This window comes from Marmota monax, unplaced genomic scaffold, assembly GCF_021218885.2.
Source record: "Marmota monax isolate L192 unplaced genomic scaffold, Marmota_monax_Labrador192_F-V1.1 WCK01_AAM20220418_F8-fsc00025, whole genome shotgun sequence".
NCBI classification, from domain to species: Eukaryota; Metazoa; Chordata; class Mammalia; order Rodentia; family Sciuridae; genus Marmota; species Marmota monax.
Genome location: NW_026691950.1, coordinates 10,347,629 through 10,361,172, shown reverse-complemented (window position 1 = coordinate 10,361,172; position 13,544 = coordinate 10,347,629). Strand labels below are relative to the sequence as shown.

The 13,544-nt window shown below is 41.9% G+C and overlaps 1 protein-coding gene across 3 annotated transcripts in view; it reads left to right on the top strand.

Moving 5' to 3' along the window:
• Usp46 (ubiquitin specific peptidase 46) overlaps positions 1-12,364 on the top strand; it is a 63,193-nt gene extending 50,829 nt beyond the window's left edge. For 2 of the 3 annotated variants that reach the window (XM_046460346.2, XM_046460271.2), the window contains 4 exons: positions 1,051-1,134; positions 3,475-3,672; positions 7,879-7,957; positions 8,981-12,364. In XM_046460346.2, coding sequence (XP_046316302.1) covers positions 1,051-1,134; positions 3,475-3,672; positions 7,879-7,957; positions 8,981-9,082 — 463 coding nt within the window. In that variant the 3' untranslated portion in view covers positions 9,083-12,364. The remainder of the gene's footprint in view (positions 1-1,050; positions 1,135-3,474; positions 3,673-7,878; positions 7,958-8,980) is intronic. The other variant, XM_046460412.2, reaches the window with a different exon arrangement.
• The last annotated feature ends 1,180 nt before the right edge of the window (positions 12,365-13,544 follow it).

The following is a 13,544-nucleotide window of genomic DNA, read 5'->3' as shown; positions in this document are numbered from 1 at the left end:
CAGAAAAGAAAGGCCGTGACATTTAAAAAATGAAAACCTTAAGTAGCAGAGTAAAACCTTGTGATAAGATGAATACACAGAGAACAGATACAATGCCTTTTGTTCTCAAAAGTAGGAAGGCTGAAGTTTTTCTCCTCTTGGGGGTGGGGGAGCCGTGAGGGACAGGGTGGGTAGAACGCAGTCACCTCCTGGTAACTGGGGGTTTTCTTAGTTCAAAGTAAGGGAAGTTATATGTGGTTTATTTATTTATTTATTTATTTGTACCAAAACTTGAACTCAGGGGTGCTTAACAGCTGAGCCACATCCTCAGCCCTTTTTTGTATTTTATTTTGAGACAGGGTCTCAGAGCCTTGAGTTGCTCAGAGCCTTGTTAAATTGCTGAGGCTGGTGATCTTCCTGCCTCAGCCTCCCCAGCCACTGGGATTATTGGTGTGAGCTGCTGCCCCCATCTATATGTGGTTTAAATTCCACTGTCTTTACTCTTGTGGTCTTTGAAAATGTTGACCCTCTGCGAGTCTTTATTAACTACACCTTCTATTTTATGTGATTGCCTTTTTCAGACCTGATGAGTATTAAGGAGGGCTTTTACTACAGTAGTTTTCTGTTAACAATTTTCAATTTCCAGCTTACAGGTATTCTCTGTTAAGTCCTGATGGTTTTTTTGTTTGTTTTTTGGTTTTTTTCCCCCCTGAATCTGTTGGCAAGCCTAGTTTATATCTGTGTTCCATTAAATAAAGTTGTATTTTAAAGTCTCTTGGTGAAGTGGTGAACTTGTTAACACAACCCGGTAGACATGCTCTAATGGCATAATGGCCCTGCTGTTACGAGGGATCTTCTCTGATTACTGTTTTCCCTACTTCCACTTGAAAGTCACTCTGCAGGTAATAGTGGGGTGTAAACCGTAGAATGCCAAGTACATTGGACTTTTTTTCCCCTTGGTGCTGGGGCATGGAACCCAGGCCTTGCACACGCTAGGCCAGCACTCTACCACTGAGCTGCATCCCCAACCCGTTTGGACTTTTTAAAACATGAAAATATTTTTCTCTGCAGAGACTTCAGCAACACAGAAACGCTGTGCAGCGAACAAAAATATTATTGTGAAACATGTTGCAGCAAACAGGAGGCCCAGAAAAGGTACGTAAAGGATTTGGCTCCAAAGTGGCTTTGTGACACGGGTGGCATAGGTGGGCACACAGCCCTGGCTGTGGATCTCAGCTTCACAGAGCTGTTCAGTTCCTTCCTCACCAGAGAAACGTGGAGAGCTGTCTGTCCGATTGTTTGCTCACTTATTTAGTCACTCATTCAACCAGTACTGAGCGCCATGGTGTGCCAGATATTATGCTGGGTACACAAGTGGGGATCAAATATAATCCCTGTCCTCTTAATACATTAAAGATAAATGTATTTAGCACAATACATAATGTAGTAGACACCCAATATTATTGTTGTTAGTATTATTTAGACATTGGGACTTCTTATTTACAGGGATTTAAAAAAAAACCCATCATCTAATAAGAAGTTGTGAGGGAGTCAAGGACACATCAGTTACAGAGCTAGGCGGTAAGAAAGTTATTGTGTTCTTAATTGATATAGAACCCAGAGCTCCCAGTCTTTTTGCTAGCACCTGACAGTTACAGTTTCTGGATACTCTGTGATAACCGTTTGTTCCTCCTTATCTGCCCCCAGAAGCCAAGATTGCTCAGTGTTTTAGTCATCCCATGAAGCCTTACTGCAAGTTAAATTTTATTATTATTATTATTTCTTCCTTCTGGTTCTGGAGTTTCCAAGGTAGCTCACGCATGCTCAATACTTCTGTTTAAAACCCTTGAGGGTCTGGATCAAGACTGAAATAATTTTTTTCTACCAGACTCCTTGGCCGTCCACCCCAGATATGAACATCTTTCCTCATTTCAACAAAACTTACAAAAGGCCCATCAGTGTCTCGGGCAGCAGTGGAGGTAGTAAGCAGATCTCTGTTAGTGGACAGGGAGCTTGTCTCTGCTTCCCATCTTCTTGGTCTTCTAAGGCAGATGGCATGAAGAAGATTGCTGCTCAGCCCTGCAGGGTTTTTTAAATTTGTTTTTTAATACTTATTTTTTTTTTAGCTGTAGGTTGACCTTTATTTTATTTTTATGTGGTGCTGAGGATCAAACCCAGTGCCTCACGCCAGCTAGGCAAGCACTCTTCCTCTGAGCCACAACCCCAGCCCCTCTTTATTTGTTTTACTAGTAATTGAACCCAGGGACTCTACCACTCAGCTACATCCCTAACCCTTTTTACTTAATTTTTTTGAGACTGGGTCTCACTAAGTTGCGTAGGACTTCACTAAGTTGCCGAGGCTGGCCTGGAATTTGCAATATTGCCTCTGCCTCCTGAGTTCCTGGGATTACATGCATGTGCCACCATGCTCAGGAGCCCTGGAGGTTTGATGCATTAAAATGTCACATGTTCCTATAAAAGAGGGGGTTCCCCATAATTCTTTGACTGATGTTTTTATTTTGCTTCTTTTTATGAACAAGTTTTAACTGATTCCTCAGACTCAATTTCTTCTTTTCAAACAATATGCATTGAAAATGTGCAACGCTGAGCAGCACTGACACTGACTCAGCACACTCACGACATGGGGGACCTGGGAGGTAACCAAGCTCCTCCCTTCCAGCAGTGCTGTCTGTTAAGCTATTACTGCTGTGATCATTGAGGAACGCTAATGATCATCCCATGAGAAAAGGCTTTCTGTGTTTATGTGAGTGTGGGACACGCTGCTTCAAACAAACCAGAATAGTTCCTTCATTGCAGTAAAAAACTCAAAACTTCAGTGTGCTAATGCATATGGAAGACTTTGAAATAGGAAGCATCCCTGTCCAAACATAGCCATAGGAAACTCCACTGTTATCTGGAGCCCAGTTTGGGAAATGTACCCCTGAGGCAACGCCTGCATTATAGGTGAGGAAACCGAGAACCACAAAAGGGGTCTGATTTGCCAGATGACAGGAGAAAGGGGTAGGTATAAGCCCAGGCCCCCTCGTGTCTAACACCAGGAGTGTGTGCCCGAGCATCTTCTGCAGGTTCTCTGGAGTTTGGTCTGCATCCTCCCGCCTTGTCCTCTTCCCAGCTTCCTTTTCTCAAAAGCTCTCAGCCTTCCTGTCCATATCTCAGGGATGGATTGTCCAAATACATTCTACTCTGGGAGGCAGAGAACAGTGACAGAGCAATTGCACGTGTGTTTTTATTAGTACACAAATTCAGAAGCATCTACTTTGACCAAACAGAGACACACGTTGTGATGTTGCTCCAGTTAGCCAAGGATCAGCATTAGTCAGTCTCTATAAGCCGGAATCCTTTTCTTCCTGTGAGCTGTTTGGTTATTGGCCAGTTTGAAATGTGCTAGAATCCTTCCTACTCACGTTTGTGAGGCGACAGCGTGTTCTCGTTCCCTAAACAGTTATTGGGTGCAACTGGTTTTCTGTTTCTTAGGATGAGGGTAAAAAAACTGCCCATGATTCTGGCCCTGCACCTGAAGCGGTTCAAGTACATGGAGCAGCTCCATAGGTACACCAAGCTGTCTTACCGGGTGGTCTTCCCTCTGGAACTCCGGCTCTTTAACACCTCCAGCGATGCCGTGAACCTGGACCGCATGTATGACCTGGTGGCCGTGGTCGTTCACTGCGGCAGGTAAAGGTGGGCTAGGAAGCGGGTACACATGATAACACAGGGGTTTGTCACCAAAACAGGCCCAGGCACCTCTGACTGGGCTGTAATACTCAGCACTTTTGGGAATGTCATCCATACTCTCATTGATCACCTCAAAAAAAAAAAAAGAATACACGTTTGTGTCATTTAACAGTGGGAATGTGTGAACATCGTAGAGTGTACTCCTAAAACTAAGGCTGTGACATTGCTTTACATTGTTATAGGCAATGTAATCTTTTTTTTTTTTTTTTTTTTAAAGATAGAGAGAGAGAGAGAATTTTAACATTTATTTTAGTTTTCGGCGGACACAACATCTTTGTTGGTATGTGGTGCTGAGGATCGAACCCGGGCCGCACGCATGCCAGGCGAGCGCGCTACCGCTTGAGCCACATCCCCAGCCCTGGCAATGTAATCTTCATTCTTCACTATCCCCCCACCGTCCCACTATGGATCAGAGAAAACATTTGGCTTTTGGTGTTTTGGGATTGGCTTATTTCACTTAGCTTGATATTCTCTAGTTCCATTCATTTACCTGCAAGTGCCATAATTTCATTCTTCTTTAAGGCCAATTAATATTCCATTGTGTATATATACAATGTTTTCTTTATCCATTCCCTTGTCGAAGGGCATCTAGCTTGGTTCCATAGTTTAGCTATTGTGAATTGAGCTGCTATAATCATTGATGTGGTTGCACCAGTATAATATGCTGATTTTAAGTCCTTTTGGTATAAACTTAGGAGTGGGATAGCTGGTCAAATGGAGGTTTCATTCCAAGTTTTCTGATGAATCTCCGTACTGCTTTCCATGGTGATTGCACCAATTTGCAGTCCCACCAGGAATGTATGAATGTACCTTTTTCCCCACATCCTCACCAACACTTATTATTATTGCTTGTATTCTTCATAATTCAGGCAATGTAATCTTAAGGGACTATTGTTGTATGTGTGGTGTGTCACTAGCTGACATATCACGTGGTACCTGACTCCATTAACATCCTATAGGTATACATAAATAGGATCACAAAAATGATAATTCAGTTGTTCTATAATAAAGGATATAATTAATAAATCTTCATTGGTAACAATGATACTTAAGATAAATTTAAAATAAAATGGAAAAATAAAATTTATGCTATGATTTTAATTTTTAAGAAGCTAGATTACATCTGCTGCATGATCTCAAAAGTTCTTTTAATATATAGAAATAAAGACTGGAAGCAAGAGGACAGATTTAATAATTTTGTGGTATTTGGAGTGATTAAAATTCTATTCTTAAAAATGTTCTTTAGGCAATGTTAAGACTTTCCCCACATTCTGTAGTAAGGGTACAATCAGAGAACGGAGAGAGAAGGCTTCTAGAAATGGAAAAGTAAAGTGTTTAGATGAAGGTTTTTTCAGGCAAATATTTTTATCTTATAATTTGGTATAAGCACAGAAAAGTATATTGAAAGCCCCCCCCCATCCCGTTTGCCATCTCTTTATTTTGGGGAGTGTCCTAGAGCCAGTCTTCTCTCCGTCCGCCTAGGTAGTAAGTCGTGAGCAAACCATTTCCAAGAGGAGACTGTTGCAGTGTGGGGAATGGGCTGGTCCATTTTTCACTCTGTTAGGGTGAGTGGGCTCAGAGAGTGTAGCGTTGCATATGATGTGCCCTGTGTTTTGTTTTTTTTTTTCTGAGTATATTAACTTCAAGTCACTGTATATTTTTTTCTTATGTCTTATGTGTCTTATGTAAGTTATATTTATTGACGGTTATGAACGAGCTTTGTGTTCTCCTGAAGAATAGCTCTAGCATCTGTTCTTCTAAAGAACAAAGACTCTACATTGTGGAGAGCTGAGGGAGGTCTTGGAGCAGGTGGAGCATGATGGGGGTGGACATTGTGGTGACGACAGTGTGGACCTTCAAGTTGTGCCAGGGAGGCTGGAGAAACGAGCATTCAGATGTGCAGGGCACACGAGCACGTTCAGTTTGGATCTCTGTGGGTATCCAGTGCTGATCCCTGGGAGCACTGGCGAGAGCAAGTCAGAGGCCCATGGAGGGCTTGGGGGACCTGTGGGAAGTTGGGTTCTGGAATCATCCCTGTCTGTAATGGGGATACGAAGGTCATAGCAGCCCTGGCAGCAAGGGGAGTTGGTACCAAGTTACACATGCTACCCACTAGGATGCTTTAAACTCCTTCCCTGAGGCAAGCTCCTTCCCGCACACAGAGCAGGGCTGGCCTCACATGGGAAGTGTGTGACTTCCTGGGGTTTGAGCTGCTGCCATGTGGGTTCCATGCCAGGATCTGAAGACTGCACAGGAGCCTGCCCTCGTGAAGCATAGGGTCCGGGGGAAAGACAGATAACACAGAAGTAAGCCCACACCACCATAATAAAACTTCTGCCAGATAAAGTATGGTTTTGATTGGTGCTCTGAGGAGTAAGTAGGGAGATGAGGGCGGGTATTGCAAGGCACCTCTTTAGGTAAGGTGGTGGGTGACATTGATCTAGGAAGGTAACATTCAAGCACAGCCAAGGAGGGAATGGGCCAGGAATGCAATTGCGCAGGCCCAGATGGGAGAATAGGAGCCCAGTGCCCGCAGCTCAGAGGCAGAGGGAAGGAGTGTCCTGAGGAGGCCGAGAGAGACAGGAAGAATTGTTTGCAGAATTTTTGTGTTTCAAGAAGTGGAGGGATTCAGCTTTTCAACTTCAGTGGTGCATTAAAAAACAACTCTAGATTTAGAATGAAAATCCCCTTAGAATGCAAATCTCATGTAACAACACAGTAGCAGTTGTTCTTTGTACTCCTTCCACAGTGCAAAACTCCACCCTTTCTATCTTAGCACTCATTATCATGTATTATGGTTCCTCAGCATCTTTCTAAGACTTAAATCAGATCATCCTGCTCCTCAGAATTGCTGGGTGTCTTCCTGACTCCTGCAGCCCGGAGTCTGCACTCTTAGCCATGAGGCCCCATGCTTTCTGCACCACTGCCCTTCTGCCCCTCTCTGGTTGTCTCCCCTGTGTCCTCCTGGGCCTTACTTGGCTCCAGCTGCTAGGTTTCCAGGCTCTTCCTGAACACGCCATGGCTAACTCTGCCCCAGGGCTTTGCACTTGGTATTTCCCAGTCTTGAAACTTCCATCACTAGTTGCATGACTGCTCTCCCCCCATGTCCCCGTGTCCTTCAAGGAAATTTGCTTCTGTTCAAATCTCACATTATCAGAGAGACCTCCTTTCACTGCTCTTTATCAAGTAACGCCTGCCCCTCAGTCCTCACTGTCCTGTTACCCCACTGACTCTTCCTCGTGGCACTTGTCACCACTTGACATGTATTAACTGTTGGTTGGTTTATTGCCTACCCAGCCCACACCCAGTGCCTCAGTCCCTTTAGTGCTGCTCTAACAGCATCACAGACTGGGGAGTTTAAGTGAGTAGAGGTTTATTTGGCTCATGGCTCTGGAGGCTGGGGAGTCCAAGGCCCAGGGGCTGCATTCTGTGAGGGCCTTCTTGCCATCCTACATGGCAGAAGACATCACCTAGAGAGGAGGGCAAGAGGGAGAGAAGGGGCTGATCTCGTTTTCATAGCAAACTGCTCTCACGATAGCAGCACCAGTTACCTTTAAAGATCCCACCTCTCAACTCTTGTTGCATTGGAGGTTAAGTGTCTAATAGGACCTTTAGGAGACACATTCAAACCCTAGCACCAAGTCCCAAGAAAGTGGGACTTTGTGTTGATCACTGTTTTTCTCCCTGACAGCCAGAACAGGGCCTGGCACACAGCAGGTAGACAGGAACTCTTTGTTAATACTTGCAGATCTGAAAGCCTGTTTCCCCACTGGAATCTAAGTCCTTAGAGCATATTCCCTTTGTGCATTTTGGTATTTCCCTACCAGGTGCTCCTCTATGAATTGTGGGTATAGACAAAGCTATACTTTGTTCTTTTTGTTACTATTATTATTTAAGGTGGGGACTGGCTATATTACCCAGGCCAGCCTCAACTTCCTGGCCCCAAGCAGCCCTCCTGTCTCAGCCTCCTGCATAGCTGGGACTGTAGGTGCCTGCCACTGAGCCTGGCTGTACCAAGTTCTTTATCCTGATGGCCTTAGTTGTTTTTTTTTCCCCCCCTAAGACACTGCTCATAAAGAGCAAAGTAGAGTTTTATAAAGAAATAAATGTTTACCTCGTGACTTTCTTTCATTTGTTCTTTTCCAGTGGACCTAATCGTGGGCATTATATTACTATTGTGAAAAGTCATGGCTTCTGGCTTTTGTTTGATGACGACATTGTAGAGGTTAGTATGCGGATTGTTCTCCAGTAGGCAAAGGGTACAGATGGGACTTTGGGGGGATGTGCATGTGTGGGTGTTTTCTAAAATAGGCCCGTTTTCCCATAATCTGACTTGAAAACTTAAATTTCTTTTAAAACTAACTTTTGCTGATCCCCATGCTCCATGGAAAGGGAGGGGAATATGGACAATGCACTTGTTACTATTGTGTTCTTATTACCTGATGCCATAGACATGGCATCTCTCCCTGTGTGTGTCAACATAAGTCACAAGGATGTGTGCTTCTTGTTTCCTACCATGTCTAAATTCCTTTCAGGTACAGAGCAAATAATAGACTTCAGAGTTCTATTAAAATTCTTTTTTTTTTTTAATAAAAAAATTTTCTTATTTTGATTATTGTTTAAAATATGTGTGATATTTTTCAGTCTGTTGGATCTGGAAATCTATATTACAGCAAAGCATTTCATATATTGATTTTGTTGATTTTGAACTCTACATTTAAGGACATGGTCTGTTTTAACCCACTAGGGTAACTTTTGGTAAGTTACACTGAAAGAAATTAACTCTGGTGGTCTGAATGAAATAAAGTTACTCTCAGATCCTTCAATTTACCAGCTGAAAGACAGAACCCCTGGTTTCTTCAAAGGGTGTTTGTGTATATTTGATGATGAATGAATAGGTGACTTTCTTCTTTAGTGATTTCTAATTTGTGAATATGTCCTTCTGTCTGTGGAATTATCCATTGGTTATCAAAAGTTCCACACTGGATCACAAGTTCAAAGCCAGCCTTAGCAACTTAGCAAGGCCCTAAGCATCTTGGCAAGACCTTGTCTCAAAACTATAAAAAGAACTGGGGATGTGGCTCAGTAGTTAAGTACCTTTGGGTTCAATCCCTGGTACCAAAAAAGTATCAAATTGTGATTTTATAACAACTTGTGACTCTTGCATTTTTCTGTATGTTCCATTAGTGTTTCTTTGCTCAGAAATCAAGGTAAATAATTGTATTGTTTTATTTTTCCTTTGTTGCAGAAAATAGATGCTCAAGCTATTGAAGAATTCTATGGCCTGACGTCAGATATATCAAAAAATTCAGAATCTGGATATATTTTATTCTATCAGTCAAGAGAATAAACTTAAAGAACTGTGGGACTAATTCAAGCAGGGGAAACTGTTCAGAGCACTATTACCCGTTTCCCCTGCAGACCTCCTCCTTCCCCAGCAGCCCACTAATGTCACCACTCAGTGATCTGGCTGTGTTAAACTTTCTCCCTTTTTTTTTTTTTTTTTTTTACATGCAGCACTACTCTTGGTTTTATTTTGGTCTGAGGTAGAGTTAACTGCAATCAGATTGAAGTAAGATTTATATGAATAACAGTTGCTAATTTTAGGTTTGGGTGAGTGCTAAGCCACTCAGCTATGTCTGCTGAGTTACAGTGGCATTTCCTATGAATGCCATGGTCTATTTTCAGTGTTTGCTAAACTTCCTAAATGGCTTCTGGGGTTTCCTTCCAATGCATTCCTTTAACTTGTCCCTGGAAGCATTGCTACTACCCCTTTCTAGCTTATCTGCCTCTTTTCTGACAGAAGGACAGAAGAATTGGGTAGATGTTCACCTTTTAGGGCTGCAACTATAGCTTTAAGTTCGTACAAGTGGAATTGTTTAAATGTTTAAAAGTGAGTAACCTCGATACTAAAAATCATCCTCCCCGTGGCACAGGGTGACGAGGAGCTGTTCATGGTGGCTAGTGTCTGCACCAGGCTGTGCTGACCTAGCTGTCAGAATTCCAGGGGCTAAGCAGTTCTGGAGCTCAGGGCAGGCAAAGCCAAGAGGAAGGAGTTTTTGTGGACAGTGAAAAGTTGCTTTTCTTAATCTTTCTACCAAAACCAAGTTTCAGGAAAATAACTCAATGCTGTTAATTTTTAGTGACACTTTTCTAAGGTCCTGTGAGTTGTATTTATCCTGTACCTGGCACTGCTAAGGTTTTCAAGCTCTCTTTCCAACCCTGCTGGTGTTTCGTAGTCTGTGATCTCAAGGCTGAGACACCCCGTTGACTGCTTCTGGCACATCTCTCCTTAGCCAGCCAGCTGGTCAGCACCAATGTCCTTCCGTATCTGGAGTAACAACAGCACTACACCTTCACAACCATGAGCCGCACTGTACAGCTTAATTTTTTAAAAAACATATTCTGTCTGTTTACTGAGGCACTGGCAATCCCAGGGCAGAAACAGAGAATCCTCCTGGAGGGAATGCTGGAGTTAGCTGAGGTATGAGGTGGGTCCACGGACGTGTTAGTGGGCAGGTGGAGGAATGGACAAGATGGCGGCGGTTTCTTTGGCTCAGACTCCTAGAATGCTTGACAAGACAGAGATTTTTGGAAGAACCTCATCTCACTATAGTTACTTTTACTTTTCACTTGTTATGTATTTATTAGAGCATTTGAGTATTGGTACCTTTTATTAAAAGGGTCAATTTGGTGTTTTTGCTGTTGGACTGGTTTTTGGTTTCCTACAAATACCATGAGTCAGAAATCACGACTTCCTTTGGGAAGTCAGTTGACTTCCATACACTTTAATATACTGTGAACATGTTATTTTGTTACCTAATCTGTCTGAGAACAAACATGCAAACTCTTGGCATAATGTGAACTAAATCTGAAATTGAAAATGTTAGTGGCCATTTTGCAACAATGAAGAGGATAGCACTTTATCTAGATGAAAACTGGATTTCTTATTTTTGAAATATCTTGAACTGTTTATTGCTCAAAACTTAAGCATGCCAACACTTCATTTGTTCATGCTTGAAGTGAAATGTTTTACTCTTCACTGGAGAAGACAAAACAGGGTGATCTTCATGTTATTGTTTTATACAAGTGATGAAAATGTACCTTGCCTTGATTAGAGGCAAATTCATGTTTATAAATATTTTGTCTTTTCTTTTCCTCCATGAAACATATGCGGTAATCACTTACCTGGGAGGTGAGTTAAGAAGAGGCTCTTTCCAATTGAAGGTGATTGATATAGGGAAAAGTTTGTACTATAGATAGTCCATATACTTGATTGCAAGTTACAAAGTTTAAGAAAATGATGGTTGATCTCTAATATTTGGAAGTGATTTCGTAAGAAAAAAACTATTAAAATTACCTTTGAAACAACTCTCGAATCCACTTTATTAAGCAAAAATGTTTCAATTGGAATGCTACAGGAGTAATAAATAGTATGACTATAGGCTCAGTACATTTATCACTTTTTTAATCTGTAAAGAATTTTTTCCCAGTTATTTAATTGGAGTGATTGCTTTGAATAGACAAAGTCAGTTATAATTCAGTATTCATGAATACATTTTGGGAATTAAAGTATGGAAACTATTGCACAGACATTTGGATGGTTGTGTGATACAGAAAAGAGGATCGGAAGGAGACAAAACACACTCTTCTATCAACACTCCATCAGTTTCTCAAAATTTAGAGTTCTCTGGTAATTCCTCACCTCTTCCTCTTCAATAAACGAAACAAAAACTAGGCAGCTACATCCCCCCCACCACCCCAATCATTTTTCTTTATGTAAAGACAATAGCATGCAAACACTTTGTTATTTTTTATCCCCTCATTCCAGGCATAATGCAGAGAATGGTGTGGGATGTGTGAGACCATTCCAAGGTCACAGTGATAGCACAAAGGCTCAGCAATATTCCCTCCATGGCCAGGGTTTTTGTGTGTCCTCTTTCAGCAGGAGTGAGTAGGCCTGCTGCATTTCTCTAGCTGCTGGGTGTCTAAACATAAGTTACAGTGTTTTACACTTAAAAAAAAAAAAAGAACTATTTGTTTTATTGGTTACTTACTAGTTTAGTGCGTAGATTATGGTACAGTATGCTAAAGTCTTTTTTTAAAAAGCAAATTTTGGTAAAATGCTGACATCCAGTCCCGTTCTGTTGCTGCGTCTTCTGTTCCAAGGCAATGAGAAGTGGACTGACGTGGAGTGCAAGGAACATGATCAGGGCGTTAGTTGAATAGGAAGCCAGTCATTTGGTTTTGTGGCCTGGTATATTTTGCTTTTAAGCTGAAATGGAAAAAATGATGGAAACAGTCCTATGCATTTATTTTCATGAATACCCTTAGTTTCATGGACAGCCTAACAGAGAACTGTGTTCTAACTGGCACTTAGGACTTATTTTAGATATTGGAGTGTAGCTTTATTACAGATGGATTTTATCTTTAAACATTGCATTTTGATCAACTTTGTATATTCATGTGTATTAAAATACTGTGCACAAAATGTTTTGCCCTCGTTTGCTATTATATGGTCAAGGCATTTTTCAGCACTATTGTGATTAACTCATGTAAATGGCATGGGTCAGAGAAAACTATTTCCTATTTTTCTGCCTAATTAAATTTCTGTTTTCTAGTATTACATTAATTTATTTTTGGCTCCTATTTCTGTATAACCAAAATAGTTACTGTATTTGTGTGGCATTCACTTGATTTTGTTGCTTAAAAAGAAAAGAAAGTCTTGTCATGTTTGTTTAAAATAATCTGTACCTTTGTTTCTTTTTTTTTTTATGTAACCAATTTAAGCACTTTAAGCAATAATGTCAATCTCGTGAGATTTCAATCAGTTTAACACCCTGCCTCTAAAACTGTTTGCAAAAGAATAAATAAATAAATAAAATAGGAATTCTCTTCCTAGAGAATGACATCTGGGTACTGTTACACACGTGGACCTGAAGTCCCTTTTACCAGGTGAGAATCAGTGACATATCTTGCGTCCAGGGATTCATTCCAAACTTGATTTTCAAACAGTGGAAATGTAAAGAAGAGTCTGGTCACTGTGGTAGATAAAGGCAGTGCTACTGTCAAGGCTGAGAAAAATCAATGTTCTGGAAATAATGCACCGTGTTTTGAGTGAGAAAGATCAACAGAATTAATCTAGAAACTGACATCTGGGGGATGGCACATAGAGAAAAATCAGTGTATAGAATTCAGGGGTAGCTAATTAGACATCACAGTGGATTTTTTGAGATTTTATGTTATGAAATGAAAGAGCCATTCCTGAGGTAAGAAAGTCGCTTCGGCCCTGGGGTTCTATCAACCTCTGGTTTCTAGGCAGGAGTAGGGTGTGGCCCTGGGCCTGGGCTGCTTGGCCTGGGAGCTGTGGGAACCCCGAGCTGCATGCATACCACTGCCTACCCAGAAGGCCGCATGTTCAGGTCCCTGCCTGGTGGTCTCAGAGTGCAGCCTGGGGCGGGGGGGTTTCTATTCCCAGGGGTGCATGCGTGGACTGGAGGTTGTTATCTGGATACCTGCTTGGACCCAATTATGGAGGTACAACCCCACAGGCCAAGAGCAGGGACTATGCCGTTAAGTGGTAGGTTTCCTGGTTCCTGCCTGTCCTCTTTACAGGTGACATAGTTGAACTTGACTGAGCAGTAGCAGACACTTTGGGGAAAGTCTGCCAGGAAGGCCAAAGGAGAAGACCTTGGGACTGTACTTTTTTAGGCTTCATTTTCTCCACTGGTCAAATGGCATTTATAGAAAGGCCTGTCACCCCCAAGGCACCAAGGTAAAAGTGGTGTTCTTACACAGAACCTCTACCTTTC